General features: G+C 36.4%; 1 protein-coding gene across 4 annotated transcripts in view; it reads left to right on the top strand.

Moving 5' to 3' along the window:
* Window positions 1-63: 63 nt before the first annotated feature.
* Window positions 64-27,891, top strand: part of PTPRZ1 (protein tyrosine phosphatase, receptor type Z1) — a 162,738-nt gene continuing 134,910 nt past the window's right edge. For all 4 annotated transcript variants that reach the window (XM_025045970.1, XM_015588410.2, XM_025045972.1 and 1 more), the window contains exon 1: window positions 64-252. In XM_025045970.1, the coding sequence (XP_024901738.1) occupies window positions 195-252 (58 nt within the window). In that variant the 5' untranslated portion in view covers window positions 64-194. The remainder of the gene's footprint in view (window positions 253-27,891) is intronic.

Here is a 27,891-nt window from a genome sequence, read left to right as displayed (position 1 = left end):
TCTCTCTCTCTCTCTCTCTCTCTCTCTCTTTCTCTCTCTCTCTCTCACACACACACACACACACACACACATACACACACACACTCACACCAGTCTGTACACTGGAGAAGAAAATATTTCCTTCTCGCGTCCTCTCCCTCTGCACCCCGAGAAGCTGAGGAGCCGCGTGGCCGGGCCCCCCGGACCGTCTGGAGATGCTAATCCTAACCCGCTTCCTCGCTTGCCTTCAGCTCCTCTGTGTTTGCCGCCTGGGTAAGTGATGAAACCTCGGTGGGGGTTCCTCTCAGGGATCTTTTGGGACACAGGTTGGGGGATTTCAGAGCATTAGGTACTTGCTGCCGCGGGCGCCTTCCAGCAAGGAGAATAAAGAGACGGTGGACTGGGAGCCCACGGTGTCTGTGGCGGCACTATGGGTGTCAGCAGCGTGAGAGCATGCGCCCCCTCCCCACCTCGCACCTCCGCCACCTTCCATCTGCCCGCCCGGATGCGAGCTCCGGCCGCCACTGGAGAGAGGTTGGGCAATCACGGTCGCTGTCCTCACAGCTCCTCTCTCTCCTCTTTGCAAAGTGTAGAAAGAGCCTGTTCGTTACATATAAGAAGATAAATACCACCAGAAATACAACCGTGGTGCGGGGCGCCTTACTACATCGCGTTTTTTGCTGTTAAATTTATGCTACGGATACTGTGGACTTGAATGAAAAATACACGTGTCTGATGCAAATTACACACACACACACACACACACACACACACACACACACACACACACACACACACACACACACACACACACACACACACACACACACACACACACACACACGAAAGGTAGCTACAGGAACAAGCAACGACCTGACTTTTCTGTGTTTTTTAGTACTTTCAATTTAGTTACATTCAAGTCTGGGCAGTTACTTAAAAAAAAAAAGTTTCAATCAAAATTTCTATCAGCGTTCTGCCACTGCTGCCAAAGTCAGAGAACTGCAGGTTGATATATTCATGGTTCATCTTCCATCCCCCACATTACAGGTTATACATTTAATACTGAAATTGCATTTGGATATAGCCAGTTAGAATATTTACCGAGGATGCAGATTCAAATGTTCTGGTCGTTTTCCAGAACTGTAAGATTGAAGAAATGTCTTTTTTCCTTCAGGAAGGTTTGCTGTTATAGAATATAAAAGGTTTGGAGGCATAATCCCGAAAGTTAAAAAGTATACCTTCGTTTATGAATACACATATTTTACTCATTTCAATTAGAGGATCCCATTTTTTTTTTTAATTTTAGATTGCTCATAATAAAATAGGTATTAACGCACATTTTCATCCAATAGATGGTGCTGCTCTTGGCATAGTAACCTTTACAAAGAGAAATCATTTTCATATTCTAACTAATGAGAATTGCATTGCAAATCTGATGATAATTGCCAATAGCCCCCCAGATACAGAGACTTAATTTAAATTCCAGAAGCTTTATGAAAGTACTCACGGGTGATATGATGCACACGGTGACATTTAAGACTTGCAGAGGAATCTGGTCCAGGTTTTCTCTAAAATCATACAGTTCATTCTGGAGAGGGGAAGACATTTTTTGAAAGTGTCATGGTCATCAAATACACACCTGTTGAACTTACATTTCTATTGTAGATCTTTTTTAACAACAAAACAAGATCTTCTGGGTACTTAGATGATTATTTAAAGTAATTCTTACTGTAGTATCGAAAGAAATCAAAGAATACTGCTTTGCATGCTATACAAACCACATGCCCTGAGTATATTGTGATCTTTTAAAATTGTGCTATAATTCTCATGGCATACAATTCATCTTTTTAAAGTGTACAGTTCAGTGATTTCTCGGTATATTCACAAAGTTGTGCAACCATCATCACTATCTAATTATAGAACATTTTAATCATACCCCCACAGGAAAAAAAAAAAAACCTCTATTAACAGTCATTTCTCATTCTCTTGACCCCAGCCCTGGCAACCAGAAATCTACTTTCTTTTTTTTATAGATTTGCCTATTTGGAGCATTTTCTATAAACAGAGTCATACGATGTGTGGCCTTTGGTGTCTGGCTTCGTTCACTTACCATAATGTTTTCAAGATTCATCCATCTTATAGCCTGTATCACTACTTCATTCTTTTTTGTGGCTGAATGATATTCCATTATGCCACATTTTACAAAGGCTTTTCTCAATAAAGCATTCTTTGTAGCTTGTTTTGGGTTATTTAGGTTTCAGTTTATTGAACATTTTCTTTAATGCTTTGATAATGTAAAACTTAACTGTAAAAAATTAATTGTTTAAGAGTATCACAAGTTTACTCGATGATATTGGATTTTGAGGATGGCAGGTGACTGCGTTTGTATCCCTTCCCATTTTAATGAAGCTGGCCTTTCACATTGTTGCCTACAGGCTGACCTAGGTGCCTTGACAACCTCAAATGGGATGCATATCTTGATCTCTAGGAGCATGTTTCGAAAAACGGAGGCTCATTTTCTACAAATGAAAATTTCAGCCTCAACTTCAGCTATCTTTCCCTCAACATCTACTATAGTATTTGTGTTTATTACTCATCTTCAGTGTGCTTGGAGTCAGTGAGTGGCCTGGCACATGTAATAGATGCTCAGGAGAGGTCTGTCTACTGAAGCTTGCTCTGTAGGATGGCAGCTCTGGTAAAATTTGAATGTTAGGCTGCCATTCTTATCATTATCTGTAACAATTTATAGAATTCACTAAGGTGTTCAGGTTAGCAATTAAGAATATTTTAATGACCTGATTACTTTGTATGTCCAAAGTAGCCTAGTGTTTTGAATGGAAATGTAGACCAATTGCTTATTTCAAATAACTTTCCAAAACAGAAAAATTCTCAGATTATTTGGACTGAAACAAATCTTTTCTTTCTAAATTACTATAAGGGACTATAGAGGAACATTACGGGTTTGTTGTTGTTGTTGTTGGGAATGGGGGGTGTTAAATGTACTGTGATTTCATTTATTTGGATAATTCTGTCAAGACTGGCCTGTGGCCTCGAAGTTTTAGTTTTAGCTAGATCACGGTTCCCAAACTTTAGAGTGTATCAGAATCACCAGGAGAGCTTGTTGAAAGAGATTTCCGGGCCCACTCAGAAGAGTTTCTGAGGGTGGGGCCTGAAAATCTCCATATCTAACAAATTCCCAGCATATGCTAATCCTATGGTCCAGGTCCACACTTTGACAGCTACTGAGCTAGTTTGACATTTAAATGTTAGCAGAGTTTGTGGATTATTAACAACTTTTTACTGTGGGCTTGATTTCTGATATCTAACTTAATGTTATTTTAAAAAATCACACGAGTAAAATAGCATTTAATGTTATTTAGCTGAAGGAGACAAATTGAAGATGATTCCAAGATAATTCCTTGAGTGAATTTGGACCTTTTCCAAAATAATTGACAGGTTTCCTATTAGGTGGAGAATTAATGTGATGACTGTATGACTCTAGTTATTATTTAATCATGACCCACCGAACAGGTAATGGGATAAACTACAGTGGTTTTCCTGTAAAGAGGCTTAACTATGAGTCAGAGAAGAGGTAGGTATTTAAAGAACTTTTAGGAAATAGTTTCTTTCAGCTAATGAGAATTCAGGATCTTTGAATTAAGTGAATTATGGCCCTGCAAGGGATGCGAGATTCAAATATTTAAATATTACTGTTAAATATGTCATGAATCCGATTCTGAATTTTTAAGCCATACTTTACCACTTTAAAGGCCACATTAACTATAAATTCTACCCAATTCCTCTGCAAGAATTAATTGCTGAATTTATTCTGCATATGGAATCGGTGGAATCCAGTATGTTGTGACTCTCAGCTTGGTCTATTTAACCTCCGAGAAAAAAAAAACAACTGTGACCTGGAATAGAAAATATTCATGCTTTTTCCCCACAAATAATAACTAGTTTCTTTTTAGGAAATTAATTACTTTTGATTTGCAGAACAGCAATTTTCTTTATTTCGTCTCTCTTTCCTTTTTATGTAGACTATGGTTGTTTCTATTCAGGGAAATTTGCCAGGATAAATTATTTTATTGATGAATTTATTTGTGTTCTCATGCCCGCACTAGAAATTTCAGAACTTGCTTAAAATTTTATATTGTGAGAATTTTGCTTCTGGCAAAAATTCAGGTTTTTCTGGAAGCATGAGCTGTTTTCTGGAAGCATGAACCATTCCCCTTTTTCTAAAGAGATGTGAGTTATGTCTAACTTGGTAACTTTGCTTGATCACCCATTTGCCAACTGTTCAGACTGTGGAATGGAAATGGAACCCCTCGTTCAGAACCAGAGGACCTCAAAGAAAGGGTTTGGTTAAGATGATGAGATTTTATTTCCATTTACCACCGGCTCAGCGTTTGCTGGGTGCAGGCCCAGTGCTGAACATGCTATGTACATGTTCTCATTTCATTTTCTCCCAAACCCTTAGAAGTAGGTGTTTTCATTTTCCACATTTTACAGCAGAGGCAACTGAGGCACAGAGAAGTCAACTGACTTGCCTAACATCACACAGCCTGTATCAGCCTCTATGTTCCTTCTGACTCTTACGATTGATTGAGCCTTTTATTCTTTCATTCCTAGGAGATGCTATTTGGAATTTACTCATTTGCTTCATATAAAATGTGATGCTGCATTTCACATTCCCTGTTGCTTTCTGCAGATCTCCGTTCATGACTTTTCCCATGCCCTCTCAAATTACTTTTTTCCCCCTTTTAAAAAAATTAAGGCAGAATTTACCCTTTCTAGGTCTTGAAAGTTTTAACAAATGCTTATGGTCATGTAACAACCACGTAATCCAGATACATAATATTCCCATTTATAATATTTTAACTACTTTCTTTTATATGTTTACTAAGTGTCTCACATCTGTTAGGTACTAATAATTAAACATTGTCTAAATATACAGAGTCCTACAATCCAGCTGATTTGATTCAAACTTCATATCGAAAACCTTTAAATCTCACTTTTGAGATAACTTACTTTGCTTAGAACTAGTTGAGAATAATAATCTTTCTCTAATATCTCTTAGCGTGTTAAGTATCTTAACTTTCAAATATTTTAAGATGTTTTCTACTTCATCGTGGTCAATGATAAAAGTCAGAGCTAATTTAAAGAAGACATGCATATATTTTAATTATGCTTTAACTTCTAATATCTCATTGGAAATAATTCCGAGTAGAAACTTCAGGTTACAAAAGGAAACCAGTTTTTACCCGTGTTTGTAATTCTTCAGAGGCATGTAAACATACTGTATAAACGTTAAGAGAAAAATTATTTTATCATCCTGTGCAATCCTAAAAGACTTCTATTTTAGAACTGTGCTGTCCAATATCATAGTCACTAAGCATATGTTGCTATTTAATTTTAAATTTATTGCAATAAATTAATTCAGTTCCTCAGTCACATTAGCCACATTTCAAGTGCTCAGTAGCCACATGTGGCTAGTGGCTACTGCATGGGGTGATGCAGACATGGAACATTTCCATTGCTGCAGAAAGTCTGTTGGACAGTGCTGTTTTAGAGTCAAAACAGCTGATAAATTATTGCTAGTGCTTTTTGATAGTATTGATTGACAGTACTGATGAGAAGTTGTCAGCTCAACTAGAAAAACTTCTGAGGTTATTAAAGTATTTGAAATGTTGATGTATATGGGATATTACAAAAATCATGGGGACATTCTGGTGGCCTTAAGTAGAGCAGCAATAGATAAAGAAAGTTCAGTGGCCACTTTGTGGCCTTTATTGACTGATGTTGAAGGGGAGAGATTAGCTGCTAGTTCAGAAGTGAGTGCCCTGTTCCCACAGCAATTGTTCATAATTTGTTTTAGTATTCAATGTATTATTTTGCAATGTGTCTGTCTGTCTCCCCAACTAGACTCGCTCCTTGAGGGCAAAGACTGTATTTCATTTATCCTTGGACTTTGTATTCTTGGACTTAGCACCTATAGTTGGTGCTTAATAAATAATCGGTGCACAAGGTCATAGAGAAAGAGTACTGTAAAGGTTCTTAGACAGCAGTAGCTTTTTGCTGGTGACATGGGCCAATGTCATCTGACCTTTCCTATTTTTGATTCTGATCCCAATCCAAGAGTTAGTTTAGCTATCCATCTTTTTTTATATAATTTATTCATTTTAATTGGTTTCAGGTATACAATTCTTTGGTTAGACATCTATATAGTACATAAAACAATCCCTGCAATTGCTCCCTCCCTCCCCGACACTCCACCTAGCTAAGTATTCATGCTAACTGCATTCCCTCTGCCATGCTCCCCATCTCTTTGACCATCCATCAGCTACTAATTTGTACTTCTTTAACCCTTCTCTCCATTTTCCCAGCCCCCCAAACCTTCCTGCCCTCTGTCGGTCACCATATTGTCCACTATATTTGTGAGTTTGTTTTTGATTAGTTCGTTCTTTTTATTCCTTAGATTCCTTAGTGGAGGCAGCTATTCATCTTTAATACCACTTCTGGCACCAGATTATCACTTTCTTTGATTCCCCCAGGAAAGCACATAAGCATCACCTAGATCTAGACACTGTCTGTGCCTAAAAATCAAGCCCCCACAATAGATACTGTATGTATAGTTGCAGGAGTGATTTTGAGTGAGCATTTAATTCTAGATGAGTTGGCCTCAATGAAGCTGGGATGTGTCCTAGTGGGCAGATCATCAAGTCAGTGTGTGTGTGTGTGTGTGTGTGTGTGTGTGTGTGTGTGTGTGTGTGTACACATGTTTACCTGTTAGGGAGGAGAGAGCAGTAGAGGTAAGGGTGGTCAATAATGAAAAATAATGTGTCTGGAGCCCATGAAGATTGTGTTTTTAGTCAAAAGCTATCATTTTAGATTAAGTCTTCTGTAGTCAGGTTGGCATAGGAGGTAGTGGCCTAAGGCAGTTCTGGAAGCCAGATAAATGACAGGAAGTGCTTTACATTATGTGGATGTGCATGATTTGGGAATTTGTCTCTAGTTTTATCATTAATCCCAGAGATGATGTACTTCACCTAGCCTAGCCTCGCACATATCAGATGTTCAGCAAATATTTGAAGTGAGTTAAATTCAAATAGAACAGGGCATGGGATAAATTAGAAATCCTCATAGGAGTTAAAAGTGGAAAAAAGAAGTTCTTCCATTAGGATCTTCACTTTATACTCACTCACTCACCTTCTTTCCCTCCTTTCTTCCTTTCTTTTGTTTTGTGGCTATTCCTCTTTGCCTTCACTTCCTTTAAGCATAAATATAAGATTAAAAGTCCCTCAACATTGCTCAGTGTCTCGATGAATACTTGGAGAGGGCAGACATTAATGCTATACGATACCATTGTTTAAAAATATTTTTACTGTGATACAATTTGAGGAGCTTTGTAGTTAACATAATTTCGAAAGTATAGGTTAACATTTCTTTCTGCTGAAAAATTCTAGCGTGTTAAAATGGGCAGGTTTTCTCTCTTTCTCTTATATTTGTACATAGATACTAAAATAAATGAAATTATTCAAGGTCCGGGTTAATGTGAACTTTCTGGTCTCATTCAATAAGCACAAATCAATTTATGTACACATTGACAAGATAAATTTTTTATAACTTCCCTTGGAAATATAGTCTTTATGTATTTGAAAAAAAAATTTATTATTAGGAAAGAAGGATTTTCTCTCAAAATATTTATAACATGAGTACAGTTACTTTTCCACTCTTTTGAGTCATTCTTTCCTTCTCTTTCTCTGCTTTCCTTGTTAGCATTTACTCCGTAATTGTTCTGTTCTTTCGCTGTTACTGACTGGACTGCTTATCTCTTGAATCCTAAAGCTCTAACGTATTTACTTAAAGATGGGGCTTGATACTAGACTTTTTCTTCCTCTGAGCTGATAATTAAGAACTTTGAGTGGGAATAAAAGAAAATGTTTAAAATGACCTCTTTTAGCAGAGATCATGGTCACCACCAGAGTCCTGATCGAGGGCTTAGAATAACAAAATTCTGGCCAGATATAAGGAACTGTCTACATTTTCTCAATGGTTTTCAGTCACATTTTCATCCGATTAAAAAGTATTTCCATAATGACATTTTCACACTGTTGCATTCTGATATATTATCTTGAATGGGGTACATAAGGGTAGCAACTCAGCTGGCACAGAGAATTGTGCAGAATCTTAGTCTGCCCACAGGAGCATATTACACATGATATCATTGTCACGTTTGTTTCAGTGCAAAAGAAGTTTGAAAATCATTGATCTAGGTCAGTGGTTTTCAATCACCATTGCACTTTGGAAATGTCTGGTGTTATGGACTGAATGTTTGGGTCCCCTCTCAACATTCTGATGTTGAAGTCCTAGCCCCCCGACATGATGATATTTAGAAGTGAGGCCTTTGGGAGGTAATTAGGTTTAGATAAGGTCATGAAAGTGGAGCCCCATGATAGATTTAGTGTCCTTTTAAGAACAAAAAGAGAGACCAAGACCATTGCTGCCTTTTTCTATTCCATGTGAGGACACAGTGAGAAAGCAGCCATCTGCAGGCCAGGAAGAGAGGCCTCTCCAGCCCTCTTCAGAACTAAATATGCTGGACCCTTAATCTTGAACTTTTTATTCTCCAGAACTGTAAGAAATAAATGTCTCTTGTTTAAGGTACCTAATCTATGGTATTTTGTTATAGCAGCCCAAGCTGACTGATACCCCTGGGGAACTTTTAAAACATACTGATGTCTGGCCCCACCCACCCTGGATCAAATACATGTGTGGGTGCAGGGCTCAGACATGGATATTTTCTTAAAACTCCCCAGGTAATTACAGAATACAGCTAGGGTTTAAAGCCACAAATCTAGGTCAGCCTTGTGATACTACTAATCTTAGTTCATTTTCTTAAGCAGAGATGTTGGCAAGTTTCATGCTATGCTAAAACAAAGCTAGTAACACAGAACCAAGGCCCTGGAAAACTTCCCATCCTTTTCTACTTTTCTTAAGGCAGTTTTAGTTTCAGAGTAACCCTAGAAGGAGGAGTGTGGACTATAGTGGTTGACCTCATCATCTTTGCAAGCTGGGGAACTTCAGTCTTGGAGTTGGTCCAAAGATTCAAGTCTGTCAGCAGATGGGAGGATAACTGAACCAGCCTCTGAGATGAGAGTCCCAAGTGTATTTACCAGGGCATAGGCACATAATATCTTTCATTTTGTCAATGACATATTCTTGCTTTCCTTTGTCTTGTTTATTTTTTTTCCACGCATAATTTGTTAGAATCAGAGTTATCGTTTTCTGTTATGTGATAGAAGATATAGCTATATTTTTTCATTTCAGCAATTTATTTGTATATATTTTTTAAAATAATATTTTCATTTTTTATCAGGCCTAGGCTATTTGTTTTTATTATATTTGAAAAGCACTGATAGCTCCATTTAAAAGTTAATGGAGAACTTTTTCTGATGGTCCAAAAACTATTTTAATATTCTTAATCATTAAATGTGAGGACACAAGCACAAACCAATTTAGCGAGTCTTTATTGAGCATCTCCCTTGTAAGTATTCCCCTAGAGAGAATATTCCTCTCATGGTTTGATAAGCCTTTGCAAGAGAAAGATCCATACATAAATAGCTCTCATACATGGCAGAGTTTGCAGAATATGAAAGTGTATGGGATTGTAAGCTAAATTCACCTCTGGGAAGGTTTCTAGGAAGAGATGAGGTTGGATGTAGAGTCTGCAGAGTGGGTGGGTAGGGCTTCAGGGGTCATTATTGGGAGAAGGGGCATTAGTGGCAAAAAGGATGACATACACAGAAGCATGGAATGAAAATGAGAATGTGGTGTTCAGAGAGAGGAAAAGTTGAGGGGAGGTATGCCTTAGTGGAAAAATGTCAAATAGCTGGTATGATTTCCAATGACTAATTGAAGCGTTTGCAGTTTGGAATTTGTCCACTCTCTAATAAGAAACTATTAAAGGATTTTGAGCAGTGGGATGACTTTGGTAGATCTCTCTATTTTAGGAAGATGACTCAAGTGTCAGTGTATAGGGTGGACCTGCAAAGAGTGAGACTGGGAATCAAGAAACTCAGGTTGTTACACTGTAGCATTCAAAATGGAAATTTAATAGATCCATCACCTCATTTGATAGTAGTGTAATTGGTATAATTACTAGAACTTGGTGCCATTCTCTAGAGAGTGTCACTGGTGGTCCTCAAGGGAGTGAAAATGTAGCAAGGACCATATAGAGTCCAAGAAATAAATATTCAGGAAGGAAAAGTGAAGGCAGCTAATACATGCAATTCCTCAGATGTTGATCATTGGAAGGGAAGAAGAGAGAGAAATAGAAGATGGTAGCTTGAAGACTGCTTATTTATTGAATGATGGAACTCCAAAATTAAAACGAGATATAGGAGTTAAAGCTGAGCTGATTAATACAGTACCTTGAGAAGTAATAAGAAGAAATGCTGCTGCTTAATTAAAATGGTCTATATTTATCTATTTTAGAGATTGCAGTCACAACCTAACCGAAAAAAATTTTTTTTCCCTAAGGATTGGAAAGATTTGAGTACATATATTCTTGATGTCAGGCTAATTTTATCAAGTCTTAACTTATAAAAACTATTTACTTCATTCGCCTTTAAAATTCTCGTATTTGTCCTTTTTAAAACGAGCGTAGGTAGTGTTGTGACATTTCAGTAAGCCATCTGCCAATTAATAGGCTTTCATACTATGATTTCAGATTGCTTGAAGGCTATCGTATTCATATTGCATAACCTAGCATCTTTGTAATTGCTTGTAACTTGTGTTTTACATAAAAACAGTGCAGTGGAAAATAGTCCATAGAATAGGCTTTCAAGAATTCCTTTTTATATTGATTTTAGCAATTTTTTCTTTTAATTCATGAAAAATACAATAGGATTCTGTTATCTACTGTATATCTTGTAAGGTGCATTAAGGATGCATGAAGTAAATTAATGAGTCAGTAAGTTTAGGAAAGGGCTGCTGTCCAGGATAGAAACTAAGTGTATTTTTCCTTTTGTAATAAAAAAATATAGCTATATTGTGCTCTATGAGTTGGATGCAAGACTTTTGTATTTAAGAAGTAAGGCCGAATGGCTTCTTCATGAGTAAAATTTGGTTATGGCGAAGCTTGCTTTGATGGCTTTCGGATTGGGTAAATAACATGTAATATGCCTACATATAATATATTTATATCAGCATTTTATATATGCTTACATTTATGTGTACATATGCATAGATACAGTATGCACGTATATGTGCACGGTATACATATATACAACACAGTAAATAGAGAGATATATTTACATATATATATGTTTTTCTGCTTCTGAAAACTGATATTGCCTCATTTTGACCGTTTAAAGATTGTTTTTTGGGAAAATTATTTAGTTGAATAGTAGGAATTATCCTGGTTATTTCGAGCCTGACATTTTCCTGCCTCCAACATAAAGAACCAGAAGGAAGAAAGTCTGCTTCTTCTTGTGACTTGAATACAGTGCTCTCCCTCTCCAAAGGGGCTGAGTCCAGTTGAGATCAATGGAGCTCATTTCACCAGATCTTCACTGAACAGCCACTGTTTGCTGGACTTAATAGTGTTTCTTTTTGAGGAGTTAATCTTGTTACAGATATAAAATGAACCTGGTGGGCACATACCAGAATAGAGAATCATGAAATAAATGTTAGGTTTATGAATCCAATTTCAAGTCTGTAAAAGCCATAAAAAAGAGAGACAAAATAAAGATCTGAATTCATTTTTAAAATGTGTCTGCGAGCATATGAGCAGCATTTTCTCGTTTTGAACATGGAATGTGTTTCGTTCAATAATTTAAGCCTCTTTGTGACTCCCACTCTTTATTTTTGCTGTATATACAGAAACAGAAAGATAAGCCTATATTACTCATTTCAGATTATTTACTCAAAGAGAAGCTTGAGTACAGAGGTTGGTTGGGTTTTGCATCTCTAGTCTGAAATGCATTTAGTTCTTCTATATGTTCTATCCCACCACATTCAAAATAATAGTAGAAGTAGCAAAATACATAAGCAAGATTTGTGTATGTTAAATACTCACCTTATGTGTTCTGTTCAACACCTATTGCTAAGAAAATGTCACATAATTTTTATAGTTCTGTCTGTGCCAATTTGAGGCTTAATTTTTGGTCATGACAGATGCTATTTTGTGACAAAGATAAACTCTTGGCACTAAGATTTCAAAGAATGAGTTGATTTGCATATGATTCTTGGCTAATAGTCTTATCAAAATTGGGCAAGAATTTTGGAAATAGATGTCATGCTGTCTGAAAAATGGGTTCCTGGAAAGAAGCACAAAGAATGAAATCATTTTTAATTGGCCAAGAATGGCTAGTCCATGTTGCCTTTAAATCCTTTAAGATGCAGCACAATCTGGGCATCATCCATCCCACAAGAGAGTATCCCATAATGCTTCTCACTTGCCTGTGATTCCAATTTATTTTCTTCCTAATCTTTCATTACATTTTAGCTATTTAATATTCTTGGCAGAAGAAGTCAAGAAAACACAAGATGCTTTTTTGTTCCTTGGTAATTTATTCAAAATTATACCAATCTCTCTCTCTCCCTAAAATGACAAAATACTCACCTTAAAAAAAAAATATTCCAGTTCCCCATTTGGTGGGAGCTTTTCAGGTTGGTGGGTCCTCCTCTTCCTCCACATTTTTTGAATTAGAATCCTACAGCATCTGTTATTTTGAAAAAATAAAACAACTGTTAATTTTTACAATTATGATGAGCTATTAAGTTGAATTAGACTCAATGGCATTTAGGCAGATGAAGATAAGAAAATATTTAGCCAAATAATCTCTCTGCTAATGATAACAGCATATAAACCCTTTTACTCTGAGACAAATTGGGTCTTCTCTGACTGCTGGCAGAGAAAGTGTACCTCCACGCAGCGAATTTTCCCTTATGAATACATGGGGTGGGCTGGCTTTTTTAATGTGAGGCTTTGAGACCATAGTACACAGTCTGCTGGAGATTTGTTTGGGTGATTGCATTACTGGAGAAAACTCATTGAAAATAGGTCATCAAGAAAAGATTGATATAGACTTTTTGTGTGGAAGTAATTATGCATGTTTATCGCATTCTGCTACAGTTCAATATGCCAGACTATGCAGTCTTAGTGAGAAAATATATTCACATGTAATCCCACTTAGGATTTGTAAACTGGAGTATAAATTCCTATTGATTATCCCTCTCAAGATCTTTATATGGTATTCAGTAATAAAGAATAAAGTTATTTGCATATTACATATTACATGTTCTTTCTCAGTCACCTATAAATCCCAAATACATGTATTATTTAATCAAAACACAGCTGGAAAGTTCCACTGCATTAAATAACATACACAAACACACATACACCCTACCCCCACCCCCTGTTAACCTAGGAAATCAACCTGTTCTCTTGCCAAAATGTACATAGTTCAATAAGTACTCTATAGTCATTACTTACTTAATATAAATTATTGCTTGTCTAAGGCCAAGGTTAAAAAGCCTTTGCAAATTTGTAGCAATGGATATTGGAATGCTTCTAGGAACTTGCATCTTAAGGGAAGGACTTTCTTTTTACATAGTATGTTTCTGTAATTATCAGAAATAAATTATTCTGCAACCGACTTTAGTGATGAAACACAGTGGAGGAATAAGGGTACCCATCCATGGAAACCATTGAGAAAATATTAGATGAGATTTTGTGTTGTTCCTACTCATTATTGGGAAGGACCCACAGGTTCATGTAACTCTCAGTGTCATATGGGGCCCTCACCGGGGCATTCAGGGTGCTTCAAAACCTGAAGTCAGTCTACCTGTTCAACCTGACCTGACCCTCTGCATCTGTGCCCCTTTATTTTGGTTCAAGCGTTTTTTCCTTTGATGGCGCATGACCTCTTGAATTCCAGTTATCTTTGATGTCCATTTGAAAGCCTTCTCTAACACATCACTCTGTCTTCCCACAGAGAGGGACACATCAATCACATTGTATTTCTGTAGATTCCATAGCTCTCTGCATTGAAGGAGTCTGGCCTCGAGACATATGAGCACTGGGCTCTAAAGACCTCAGGCCTGTATAGGAGATGCTCGGTAAATACTTATGACATAAATCAAGGAATGCAATTCGTTCCAAAGTAGTCATTTTAAAAACAGAAAATAGAATAGGATCTATTCAGTCAAATGTTGAATACTACCACTACCACAACTCATTCAGCACGCTCCTCACAGGGGAAGAAACTTGGGATCACACTGCCAGCATTCAGGATTAGAATTCAGTTCACTCTCAAATTCACTCAATCCCTCTTATTTAAAAAAGTAAACTAAAAGTAGGTCAATCAAATCACATTCTCATTTTAACAGGTCCAAGAGTTTATATAGATTTTGAACTGAATTGGCATACTATCATGGACCACTTTCTAAGGGCTTTTACTCTTGGCATTCAGACTTTTAAGAAAGAAAGTTAAGTGATCGGAATCAAGTACAATAGTGAATGCAGAAGAAGGGAAGAAAGATGACTGTGGCCAGAAGCATGAGAGAAAGAGGACTATAAGTTTCTTTATTCTAAGTAGCGGTGGGAGAATCTACTTGTTGGCCTGCACAGCGGATGCACCATTTCTATGGCTAAGTTTTCCCTATGCTTCCTGTCAAGCCAGGGTTTTAATGAAACAAAAAGATGCCGGATGCCTCTCGCTAACACCTCGTTGTCCCTCCAGCACCCCAGCCAGTGCCAGCCAAGAGCATTTCTCTCAGTTCCTTTTATCCCTCCTTCCTTTTTTTTTTTTTTTTAAACCAAGAACAAGATCTGAGATACATGAGATCCTGTCTGATTCAGGCGTGCTGAGAGCTCTGTAGGTTTTACAGCCACTGGTTACCTGTGGCTGTCAATAGCTGTATTGTCAGCATTGTATCATGGATCTAATGCTTTAAAATGTTTGAGTGGAATTAAGTTTTAGATCTGTAGAGTTAAAACTATTTTCCTTGGAAAGGAGAGACAGTATTCTTGATATCCTAGAGTCAAAAAATGTGACAATAGTAGAGTTATGCCCTGTCCTGCTTGGGAGACTATGAGGGACATTATAAAACATTTTGTAACAAGAATGAGTTTCTTCTCTTTGGGATGCTGCCCTGGTTTATGGTGTAGCTGGAGAGTCCATAATAAGACATGTAAAAAATGAAGAGATTATGAAAAAATAGATTGCTGAAAATGAAAATCTATCAAAATGAGGCAAATATTTAGTGAAACTATAACTATAGAAGTTAGTGTTCTGTTCAATAAAAATAGTTAAAATATTTATAAGACTAATAGGCAAATAGAAATTTTTTACACATAACCTCCCAATTCTGGGGACAGCAATGATAAGAAAATTCAATTCAGGAAAACTTTATAGGATAAAGGATCCACTAAAATACATAATCATCTGTAGTAAAAAAAAAAAAAAAAATAGCCATTATTTTACCTTAGTGCAAATTGTACTAATATTGAATAATAGATGATTTAAGAAATTCTTTTGAAATTTTTGTTTTAATGTGTCCAGGACAAATGTAATCATAATTTAAGAAATACAAAGTAAGGGAAAACAAAACATCTGAAAAAAATATAATACTTAGATGTTTAATTAAAAGACACTGAAAAAGAATATTTCTTGAAATAGTGATGCTTGGTAAAATATCAACTAGGTTATTAAAAGTTTGAAAGCTATTATTTTATTATGTAATAGCTAGAAGCAGCAGTAGGTGATCTGATGATGAATGAACAAATAGCTATAAACGATGATTAAGGTTCCTGTGGGATTTACTTTGGGAAAACCAGGTTTTAAAATAATTATGTAGGGAATAAATTAAATTTTTGAACATTTAAAATTATGAGCTCAGAGAAGAATTGGGTAGACTTAACATTAATTTTTAAGGGATGCAATATTTTCATCCTGCCCTTTAGAGAGACATTAATTATTTTAGTTATTTAACATGAGGCCTGAGTTAAACATTCAGTGTAAGAAGCCTTGCACAAAATTCAGCCATATGGTTATGGTCCTTCGGAGGTGATATTAATCATAAAGTTATGTGTAGTCTATGTTTTAGGAAAAGCTTACTATGACTTCAGAAGTTTTGATAAGAAATGATCTTTGCAAAAGAAAAAGGGGCAATATAATGTTAGGAAATGTGCGAGTTCCGTGGGTGACTTGGAAGGGCTTCCTGCCATCTTGAAACAAGGCGCTTTTTCTTTTTCACATATGAAACCTGGATGACCTAAAATTATTTGATCACAACCATTTTTCTTGCAAAATATATGAGTTCCGCTTTTTTATACTATAGCACTTAATGTTATTGAGAAAAGGGTAAAAATTCCACCAAAAGCCACTCCTTTTCTGCCAGAACTGGCATTTTTAATGGCTGCAGAAAGAAGGCAGATGTAATGGGAGTGGAGCAGTACCCTGGTTTCTTCAAAACGCAACGCCTGCCTGGTAAAAGGAAGGGATGCAGACTTCTATCGGTTGAGACATCAGACATACAGAATGTATCAATTTGCTCTGCATAGTCAAAGTAATTAAATACATTAAAAATTAAGTATTTGCAACTATAATGTTTAACATAAACATTCACAATCATTAAATTCGGCTTTTTTATTTCACTATTTAAAGGGCAAAGTCATTCTGCCTGATATGTCTTAGAGTTCTGCAAGCATTTTTCATACATATACAGATGTATATGTATGTGCGTGTGTGTATATGTGTGTGTGTGTGTGTGTGTTTCATGTAGTGCCTCTTAAGCAAAAAAACCCAATCTTTCTGATGAAGTATAGAGGATTTGCCAAATAAAAATAATAATTCAAGACTTTAAAAAATGTGCATATACAGCATTTTCTTCGTGATAGTGGGTTTCCTTGTTCTTTGGAGAGATCTTTTTCATGAATAGAAAGTTATCATTGCGAATATTCATAAATTACACCCATAATTCTATCAGAGATAAATATTTTTAACATTTTAGTTTATCTCCTTCTTGACATTTTTCTAAGTACACACACACACAAAGAGAGGGAAAGGCACACACACACACACACAAAGAGAGGGAAAGAAGAAAGGGAGTGAGAGAGATAAGCATACATTTTTAACGCAGGTTGGCCTATACAAATAGCTTATTGATCTGCCTTTTGAATTAAAATGTAGTGAATAATTTGCCATGTCATTAAACATTGTGACTTTAAGTTGCTGAATTAGTTAGAATATAGCTTTATTGTATGTTGAAACCCTAAATGACTGTATGTCTCAAGTAGGAATCAAGTTCATTTCTCTCTTGCTTGTCGGTCCAGATCAATGGAGCTCTCTCCTACAGAGTCAGTGCTGAGAGTCTGCACTCAGAAATGTCAAATCTTGAAGTCCTTTTACCTTGTTGTTCCACTATCTCTGGGGTATTATCATCTACCCTGTGTGTCCTGGATGAATCACAACCATGTCAGTGGGAAGGGGAAATGGGAGAATGGTGTAGCCTACATTTTCACATTTCATTAAAGTTTCAACGCAGAAGTTGTACTTTGCACTTTGCAAGAACTTATCCATGTTTCTGCAAGGAAAACTAGAAAATTTAGAGAATATTCTGGATAGCCAGGTGCCCAGCTAAACATTTTGTTGCTGTAGAAGAAAGGGAGGATAGTTATTGGGGAGCAATTAACGATCACTGTCAAATAGTATTCCATTAAACTATATTCTGACCACTTTTTTGCTGTTATTCTCAATGTATGAAGGAACATCCTCATACTTCCATATCTATTCCCTTGTGATATTAGCTTCTTAATGATGGACAAGTGAGTATTTATCAGGTGCCAGATAGTATGCTAATATTGTATGTATATCTTCTCCACTAAATATAATAATCTTATTAGATAGCTACTCTTCTTTATCCTCATTTAGGGACGTGACTGAGAAAGTCAAGACATGAATCATCTTTAAAGGGCTTAGAAGATTAAATAAGAAAGTATTAAATAGCTTAGTCACATTCACAGGCCTAATAAATGGTTGATCAACATGAGATTCAGATGTATGACTATCTGACTTCCAAGTTCAAGTCCTAACTTAAACTATCTAATTATTATTTTAGGGTAAATAATCGGAAGAAAAGGTTCTGCTACAAGGGTGTGCATACCTCCAAGACTGTTGATTCAGATTGTCAAACTACCCTCTGGGAAGCAGATATCAGCTGATGCTCCTATCAGTGGTGGGTGGGAGGGTCCTTTTGCCATTACATATTTAAGAGGCAAAAAATAAAATAATAAAATAAAATAGAAAACCCACTGATTTTAGTTTGCATTCAGTTTACATTTATTTGTTGATAAATAATGGGTTAAACACTTACATCTGTATTTATTACTATTTGTGTTTCTTTTGCTATGAATTACCTTTTATACAAATTGGTAGCATCAAGATATTTCTCTTTTATTTAGAGCTCATCAGAAATCTTTATCTTAAAGATTTATATTTCATATTTCTGCCATGTCCTTGGATTTTGATATATTTATTGGATTTGGGGTAAGACATAGTTTTATGTTCGATGTTTTCGTCATATGTAGCTTTTTGGGATTTATCACTCTGAAAGTGAATCGATTTTAAAGGTTAAAAGATACCCTAAATGTCATGATAGTTAACTCTTGCATGAAAAGATCACCCTAATTTTAAAAATAACAATCCCTTTCCTAGAGTGTAGAGGACTGAAGAGAAATGACTTTTCTCTGATGACTTTTATTTTCATAAATTGATTATCTCTTTTATTTAAGTATCTTTAGCTATTTTGAGATCCAAATGCTTAGAAAAGATATATTGTTTCTCTTCTAAACCAGAGGTTGCACCCATGGTTTTAGGGCCCATAAAAATAGACGTTGGCATAAAACAAGTCTGGCTGGGACCCTAATGAGGAAAATACATAAGCCCTGTCTCTCCTCTGTTCTCTTCTAGCCTCGTATTGCCCCAGTCATGGCCTGCAGGTGTGGGATAAGCGTGGTTATATGTATAATTTTATAGACAGCTCTTGGAATTCTAGTCATTTAAGAAAATGGGGACACCTAGAAGGTTGACAGTGTTGGATGTGATTGATCCTATAAGCTGCTTAGAAGTCTTGCAGACTACTTGCACCAAAAATAGCAATGCTCCTTTTTAAAAGAAAATATTTATTGAGAGATATAAAACAATAGTATTTTAAAGGAAATGTGAACTATGGAGAGAGTAGAGATTTTTATATAATACATGTGGTGGTGAAGGTTCAGCATATTAAGTTATGTTATTATAACCATTACTACACTTTTATGAATCTTCTGGTGTTACACACTATTAATCTCAGAAATAAAGACCTTTGTCTTAAAGGACCATTTGAGAGTCTTCGTGATGACTCAAATTGGCCTTATAAGGAAAGGATAGAAAAGAAATTGGCAACCTACAGTCTATATACCAGTTTAGGGAAAATAATTTTCAATGAGATACAAAAGAGCCAGTCTTTCAGAAACCAAGGCAGATTTCCAAGAAAAGGAAGCTTAGCCTAGCATCTTTCCCCCTTCTTGATATGTTCTTCTCCCACCTTCCCCAGATGCATAATACTTTAGGCTGCATGTGGAAGGCTGCATCTGCTCTTTCTGCGCCACTTCTGGATCCTGCTTTTTGCCAAGTGTTCTGAGCTCCCCAATTAGTTAGCTGTTCTACCTCTTGTCCCAATCAACTCTCCATTTCTTTATTTTGACTACTCAGTTGCATATTTTTTCATGGATTGTCCGATCAATGTAATTTATGCTGGTTTGTAAATGACCAAAATTAATAAGGACACAGGTACATTTTAAAAGGCAAGCACATTAACACAAGTGATTTTGTAACTGGTATAAGTACAGAGTAGATATTTTGTGGGGATTGGAGCAACAGGCTCTCTGGAGTAGGATGTTTTTCATTGCTTCGTACCTGTGACTTCAAACTATTTTTTCCCCTCCGTTGACATATTGCCTTAATCTCTATCTTGGCAGTAGTTTTATCTAATAATCTGCATTGCCTGTTCAGTGAAGAGAAACACTAGCTTGCTTAATTTCTTCATTATTAATAATAACCATTTGTTGAGACTTTTATAGTAACAAACACTTCATACTTGTGTTCTCCGATAATCTTTAATGTTAGAATAGATATTATTTTTCTTATTATTCATTTTTTAGCTACCTTAAAGTTACAACTGGAAGGTGGCAAAGCTGAGATTTGAACACAGATCTGCTGATTCCAAAGCTTTTGCTTTTAATTCCTGTACCATTCCGTAAGAAATGCTTTTTTCAAGATAGTGGTAGGAGTTAAGGTTTGACATATCTTTTCATTGCACTAATTTCATTGCTTACACATTTCAAAGCACTAATCTCTTTGGGGAAAAAAATGCAACATGATTTTTTCAAAAACCAGAATTTCAAGTTTTTTACATTGATACTTTTGGTTTCAGGCTTCCTGCTGCCATAGTGCTTTCAGAGGTAAGCACATTTGTCTCTGTCATTTTTCTACCCCCACCCACATACCTCCCCCCACCCCCCACTTTGTGAATTCCTCTGTTTCCAATGCTGTCTGGTTGGTTAGTCTGCTGGCTCTGTCACTACCTGTCTTAATGCTCATATTTCACCAAGATCCCCACCTGTAGCGAGCTAAAAGGTCTTCTTTTTCTCGCTGTGACAGAAACCTGAGCCACGGTCTTCCTGCCCATCTCGCAGCATTTCTCCACCTAGCACTGTGCACCTCAGCTTTCTCTGCCTCTTTTTCCAAGAAACATGCAGTGAATACACTTCCTGTTCCATGGACAAAAAGAGCAAGTGATCAAGAAACTATAAGTGACTGTATTGGTCAGAAATACAAAGTAGCATGATGGGATATAAGACAAAGTTATCCATTTCTTGCATTCATTACTCATTTAATCATTCAATTAGAGTTTTTGAGCACTCCTTATCTCCCCTAAAACCTTATGATATCATAATGGATCCATTGGTCGAGCTAGCTTACATGAAAAAAAGAATAAGAACTTTTTTTCCCCAGTCAAGTAGGAAAGTAACATCTATTTTGGTGGTATAGTCAAGTTCTATAGTATGAGAAAATGATACCTGAATATGTATAGTGAGAGGTATGGCCCTTTCTGGTGCTGAAACAATAAACCATATAAGCATTTGGAGCCATTCAAGAATATGTGCAGCTCTCGTAGATTTCACCCTAGTCAGTCAACTCCCTTCAGAGAAGATCTCCTTTAACCATGGAAGTATTTGATGAGTTTTCTCATGTTCTGTTCATGGTGTCAGTATGAAGGAATTTGAAAGAAACAGGATATAGATCTTTCTTCAGTCCAAAAATGATATTGTTAAGTATATTTCAGAAGTTGTCTCTGCTATTAAAGGAATTTCTTTAAAGTCTTTTCATCCGGTGTTTGGAGTAAGTATAATATAAATACAATAAGTATCATCTCTGTTATATTCAATTAGTATTTTCTGGAGAAGGGGAAGCTGAAGTTTGCTGTCAACCTTTCTGTTATTTAAAAAAATAATATTGTTTTTCTTCCCTGCAAGAATAGTGGCAAATTCATTTGCATTACTACAGTTCTTTTGGGTAGATAAAAGAGTAATCTTGGAGGTGTTTCTTTTGAGTAAACTGCCCAAGAAGTGCTGCTGAATGCTTTGTTTGCTGATTTATACTCAGAACAAGGTAGATGCTACTCTAAACATAAGTACATTTTGCTACAAAGAGAAATATTTCACATACTTAGACTGTACCAAAGAGTACAGGGGAGCTCTTAGTAAGTGGTTCAGGTTGATTAGCCTCAGGGAGGAAACTAATGCCGAGTGTATATGTGAGAAATAAAAGAAGGCATGGAACAAGGAACAGAATAGTTAATGATAGGAGCGCATGAGGAATTGATGAGGTGACACAACAGAAAGAGCTCAGCAAATTCAGTCTAATACTTCTGTTTATTCGTTATCATAAATCCTGAGATGATTGCTGTATCTTAAATATTCTTAGATAAACACTTGCCATCACTGTTTTCTTCTCTCTGCCTCTTTCTCTCAGCTTGTCTTAACATTCACATCCCAGGATATTAAAAAAATTAGCTTCAAAGCTTCAGTACTATCGGTTTTTATTAGACTAAAACAGAGTGATGACAACATATCTCTGTTTTCCTCTTTGCAAATCCTATCAAGCATTGCAGTGATATCCCAATTCAAATCAGTTACATTTATTTTCAGTCACGACTCAAAATATCTAACTTCTTGGAGATATATTCATATATGATTTTCAGATCTTTGAAATACATTTCCTGCATCTTTTTTACTTCATTATATTCTTATTATTTTACACATATCACTGAATATGTGAAAGATAAATTCTGCTATCTGTACAAGTTCCTATCTTGTTTTTTACATTATCAGAAGTTTTATTTTATCTTTAAAGTTACTGAAAGTTTAGATTTCATTTGAACAGAATGGTCATTTAGGAACCGTATCTAGTTTCTTTCAGACTGTCTCTCCCTCCTGAGAGCACTTGGAACTGGAGCTGAAGCTAGAAGACAGTGGGTGACTGTGGACTTGGGGAAAAGGAAGACACATGCTTCAGGCTCAGGCAAGGGCCAGATCTGATTGGAAGGCTCTACAGCTCTGGGCAGGCCAGGCTGGGGCGGTGGAGCAGCTTTCAATGGGAGCTTGACACATCTCAGGCTGTTACAGGGCGTATATGGATTGAGGGTGCCTTTTATGAATTATCGAAGACCAAGCTCGGGGCCTGGGATGAGAGAGTTTTTAAAGTACTAGCAAATTCTGGGAGTATCATTTGTGGCTCAAGACATGGTTGTGTAATAGCAATGACACTGTTTTCTCGGAAGGTAAACATTGTGGCCTGCATTGTTCTTGGAACAGACCCAGATCCATTTTCTGAAGAAAACTCTGGAGCAGTCAATAGATACTTTTATGGCCAAAGTCTGAGCAGAGGTGAGACAGCCGTTGAAACCTGAGATACGGGTGTCAAGAGTACATATTTGGTTTTAGGAGTAAAGAGGTCAAGTTTGGGAGCTGGAAAGAAGTAAGAAACATGACCTGGGAGAGGGTAAACAGAAAGGGTGAACTGAAACTAGATGCCAAAGACATGGTCATAAATGTGAATCAGGGTCAAAGCCCTGGCTGGCAACTCAGGAAACCAGTCCAACCCAGAAGTGGCCTCTCAACCTTCAGAACAGAACACAAACATCTCATCTCTGATGCCCTTTCACTGTCCGCAGAGGATCTGTCTCTCTTCCGTGAAATCGTATTGTTTGGATGTGCCTCTCGTTGCTTAGATCCCATTGTATGGTAATTGTTTATAAATTTCTCTTCTCAATCTCTAGTCTGTGAACACCTTGGTGCCAGAAACTAGCTCACCACGTGGTACATAAATGATGATGAATGAGCAAAAATATAGAGGATAGTCTCTATCTGTTTGTAGAATCAACAAATAGCCTTGATATACTGGTGGTTCATTCTGGGATACAGATAAGGGTAAGGCATATTACCCCAATCCGTTCAGCGCCTCTTGTGCTTGACTCTAAATCTTTACGTTGGTCAAAAGATATAAGATTATATGGACATACCTGAAGCCAGAAGTTGTATTTATGTATTTTTTGATTAGCTCTGTGATTAGTTTTTATGATTCAAAATGAAGACGGTGAAATCCCTACCTGCAAGATGTAATATTAAGCATAATGACCACTGCTTCTTGCACAGGATCTGTGTGCCAAGCATTGCTGAGTGTTTTCTATTTTGCATGTGATTTAACTGTAACAGCAACCCTATAAGTTTTGTTTTCTCCATTTTTCAAATGAAGATGAAGTATGGAGAGGGTCGAATAACTTTCCCAATATTATGTAGCTGGTACATAATCCAAGGAGAGCTTGAATTAAAGTGTCTGGACCCAAAGAAAAGGGAGGATCCCAGTAGTATTTGTCTCTATGTGTGTGTCCCATTTTCAGTTTCTGATATTTACCACCATGAATGCCCTTAGATTATGAGTAATAGTGTTTCCTTCTTGAAAGCAGTAAAGAAATCACTTTAAGAAGTCCCATCCATAATTCAGGCAAAGACATTACACATGCCAGAAATCTTATTTTCTTATTCACAATTTACTCAAAGTATGAACACAAACCCAAAAAATAGAGATGAGGCGATGTAAAGTTCCTGAACAATGTAATAAAAGCTAATTTTAGATAAATATTATTGGGGAAAAAGTGATGTATTTTGTTAAAATGGTCAGTAGTTGGGGAAACAGAACAATGAGATCTTAAAATATTTTCTATATGTCTGTTCCAGTACATAATAGGAAACATAAATCACTTTTAAAAATTGTTCAGTGAACATTATGGAATTATAACGTTACCAAACAATGTTTTTATTGTTTAGCATATCCTAAAATTTGATGAAGGACATATTTTACAAATCAAACCCAAATTTGTTTGGTAGTTTATTGCAGGAGAGTGTTTTTAAAAATATCAGTTACTTTGCTTTTAATTCTATTTACTGAAATGATTTCAGGAGTTTTTTCACACATGCACATCAGAGCATGAAGGATTCTTTTGTTCCAGTAACTTGTTATCCTGAGCTTTCTTTCACCTATTATAATCCAATATCATGAAAAAGGTTTTTAATTTTTTAGTTCATTTACGAAGGTTTATTTGTAATCTTGAATGCCCACAGTGAAGCAAAAACCTTAGACTATGATATTTTTGTATATCTTCTGGATTCCATAGCTTTGTAAGATAATGTGGAAAAATTAGCAGATTTACTTTTAAGTTTAGGAGAGAGAAAAAACAGGTGACTGCTGCCTACCACAAATTCCCTACTTTGAGTACTCCACATATTCATTCAGTACAGAGCACTTATTATGTGTCAGGTACTGGGCTGAGTTCTGAAAATATAGAGGAGAACAAGACTGTCCAGTCCCTTGCTCCTGTAGAATACTCTTGTTCATACTTAGAACTGCAATATCAATTATGAAAGCATCTTTTAAGGGTAGGCAACTCTTCCTTGTAGGTAATTATGCATAACATATTGTATGGTGGTTTCAAAAATAAATTTATTTAATTTCACAAAAATGCATATTTTAATCTGGCAGGCATGAATTTGCTAAGAATTCTCTAGTTAAAACTTATCAATTACAATATCATTTATTTACTTAAAAAGCTGTTATCTTTATTTTTTAACCATGAAAAAATGGTAGAGCTTAATTTCATCATAGACATATTATTGAAGCACTTAATTTCTCTGCTTTGAAATGTCAAAGATTACAGATTTTCAAGACCAGTTGAAGGAAAATGACGGTTCTGTTGTTCATTTTTGAGTAAATATGTAACTATTTAGGAGCATCACTCAGTGGAATACAGATGTAAACCTTTTCATTTGTACCCAGTCATCGTGTCCACCTGGCTAGGTCTGATTTCACTTTCCCATCAGGTAATGGCATCCTGGGCCGATTCCATAACTTTCTGGTCACTTTTGATTTTCAAAAGTTCAGTTCTGTTCAGAAAATCAATCTCAAACCTCATCTCTCACCCATTCTTTAGCTCAGGCCAGAAGAATTTGAAGTATAAAGAGAGAGTTAATTTGCCATTTAGTTCCCTCCTCCTTCTTAGACACGCCTCTGATTTGAGAGTCATAGAGGAAGAAGAAAGCATTGCTGTAGTGATCCTAGCCTTGTCAGTTGGTGCTCAGTTTTTGGTTAATGCCCTCGATAGGTGGGGGCCAGAAGATGACTTTCCTTGCGGTCATGTGTTTGCTTTCTTTGTATGAGCCTGTTTTCATGGCATGGATCCCTGACACAGGAGACCTGGTTCCAGACTGTCGTCCTCACCATTAGTAATTCGCTCCACACTCTCTTCCTTCTGGGGTACCTTCAACTGACAGCGAGCCTTTTAAGTGGGATACCTGAAAAATGGCTCACCCTCCCTTTTCTCTCCACTTCCTTTTTCCCCTACAGGGAGAAAGTGAAAGATCACCTCACTCTCTTGATAAACATATGGCCATCTAGAATGGGAAATTATCTGGAAATCCATCAGCGAAGGCTTCAGGACATACTCATTTTTCAGAATAATGTAAAAAAAATGAATTTATATTTAAAAGTGTTCTTCACTTGAATTTTCATTTTTTCTTTTTCCTTCAAACTCTTATAGTCCAGATACCTACTATTTTTTTGTAAGACTGAAATGGAGTCCTATATACATTTCACATTAACTTATAGCAGATCCTTAAATTTAATTTCTTATGTTTATTTCATTTATTTATTCACTTTTTCAGTTGACATTTAGAGAACATCTAGTATGTATAATATGTTTCTTCTGTGCTGGTTTCATGTTCTCAGCATGTTCTTAGATGACCATAGTTACTATAATAATTATTTTGAGTTTTAATAGTTTGATTATTCTACTTTAACACATTTTAATACTTTGTTATCATTCCCATAAAGTAGGGAATATATTTTAATTCCTTATTAATAAAATTTTAATGGACTTTATAGTCAGAAGATACTCAGATAACTTTGTCTAATAAGTTTGAAAGGATAGCTTCTAGAGTTTCTAGATTTTGAAGGAATAACTTCTGTAATTTCTAGAATTTATGGTTTGAGTTCTAAAAATAGTGAAAACTCTGAATAGAAAACATAACTTTCATGTCAGCACTACTTTAATAAATACAAGCACAATTTTCTTCAACTACCTGGAAAAATAACTACATTGAGTAAACTATAACAGTGGTCCCCAACCCTTTTGGCACCAGGGACCGGTGCTCCTATGAGAATCTAACACCTGATGATCTGAGGTGGAGCTGAGGTGGTGATGCTAGAGCTGGGGAGTGACTGCAAAAACAGATGAAAGCTTCACCTGTTTGCGTGCCACTCACCTTCTGTGGCCCTGTTCCTAAAAGGCCACGGACTGGTATCATTCCGTGGCCTGGGGATTGGGAACCCCTGATCTATAATATTTCAGTTTTCAAATGGACCTGAGAATTATAGGTGGTTCCTTAGCTTGACTTTAATAGATTCACATTAATTTTATTTTTGCTACCTACTAAAGTTGTTTAGTGTATTTAGTTAAAGATTTTTTAAGTGAACTATATGTATGTAGATTCATGTCTACTTTTAAAACACTTAATGCCCTTTTATTGATTTAAGCCTTAGGATATGCTTTACATGTTAATTGAACCAAAGGAAGTACGGATAGTTTCTGGAACAGGATGTGGAGGAGGATTTTTCCATAGCCTTGGAATTGCTGATATTTGTCCTTGGCTGAAAACAAAGGCACCTAGGAGTTCCACGTTCTATAGAAAATCACCAACAACTGGAGGCAGCACCTTCCAGTCAACTGTCATCCCTTGAGCTACTTGCACTACTTCCTAGCCTTTGTGAGAAGAGTCCTAGAAAAGAGAGACATAGGATGACTCATTAAGAGCAGTTGTCTTATACAGTGCTTAATGTAAAGGGTATTTCTCCCCACTTCCCAACTTCAGCCTACAACAATGCCATGTAAATATGGCGTTAGGGCATGAGAATCGTTAGAAAGATCTGGGATTTCTACAAGAAATGGAAATCAACATTCCTAAGAAGACTTGACATCCATAAGAAGACTTGAATCTGAAGTTTTGCTAGCAGTTGCAGATATATGCAGTGTATGCAGTGATTTCTTTGTTCCAGTCTTTATGTACACACACACACACACACACACACACACACACACTCAAATGGTGGGCATCTAGGCTTCAAAAGTGTATGGAAAAATATCGATCTGTGATATGAATTCAAATTTAGACCTGCTTTGAAAATACATTGCCTTTTCTACATGGTCCTGCCATGAGTAAATCTTCAGAATTTTTCTGGTAATTCTAAT

This window comes from Pteropus alecto, unplaced genomic scaffold (assembly GCF_000325575.1).
Source record: "Pteropus alecto unplaced genomic scaffold, ASM32557v1 scaffold22, whole genome shotgun sequence".
NCBI lineage: Eukaryota > Metazoa > Chordata > Mammalia > Chiroptera > Pteropodidae > Pteropus > Pteropus alecto.
The sequence above is the reverse complement of the archived record's forward strand: the minus strand, read 5'-3'. Positions and strand labels throughout refer to the sequence as shown.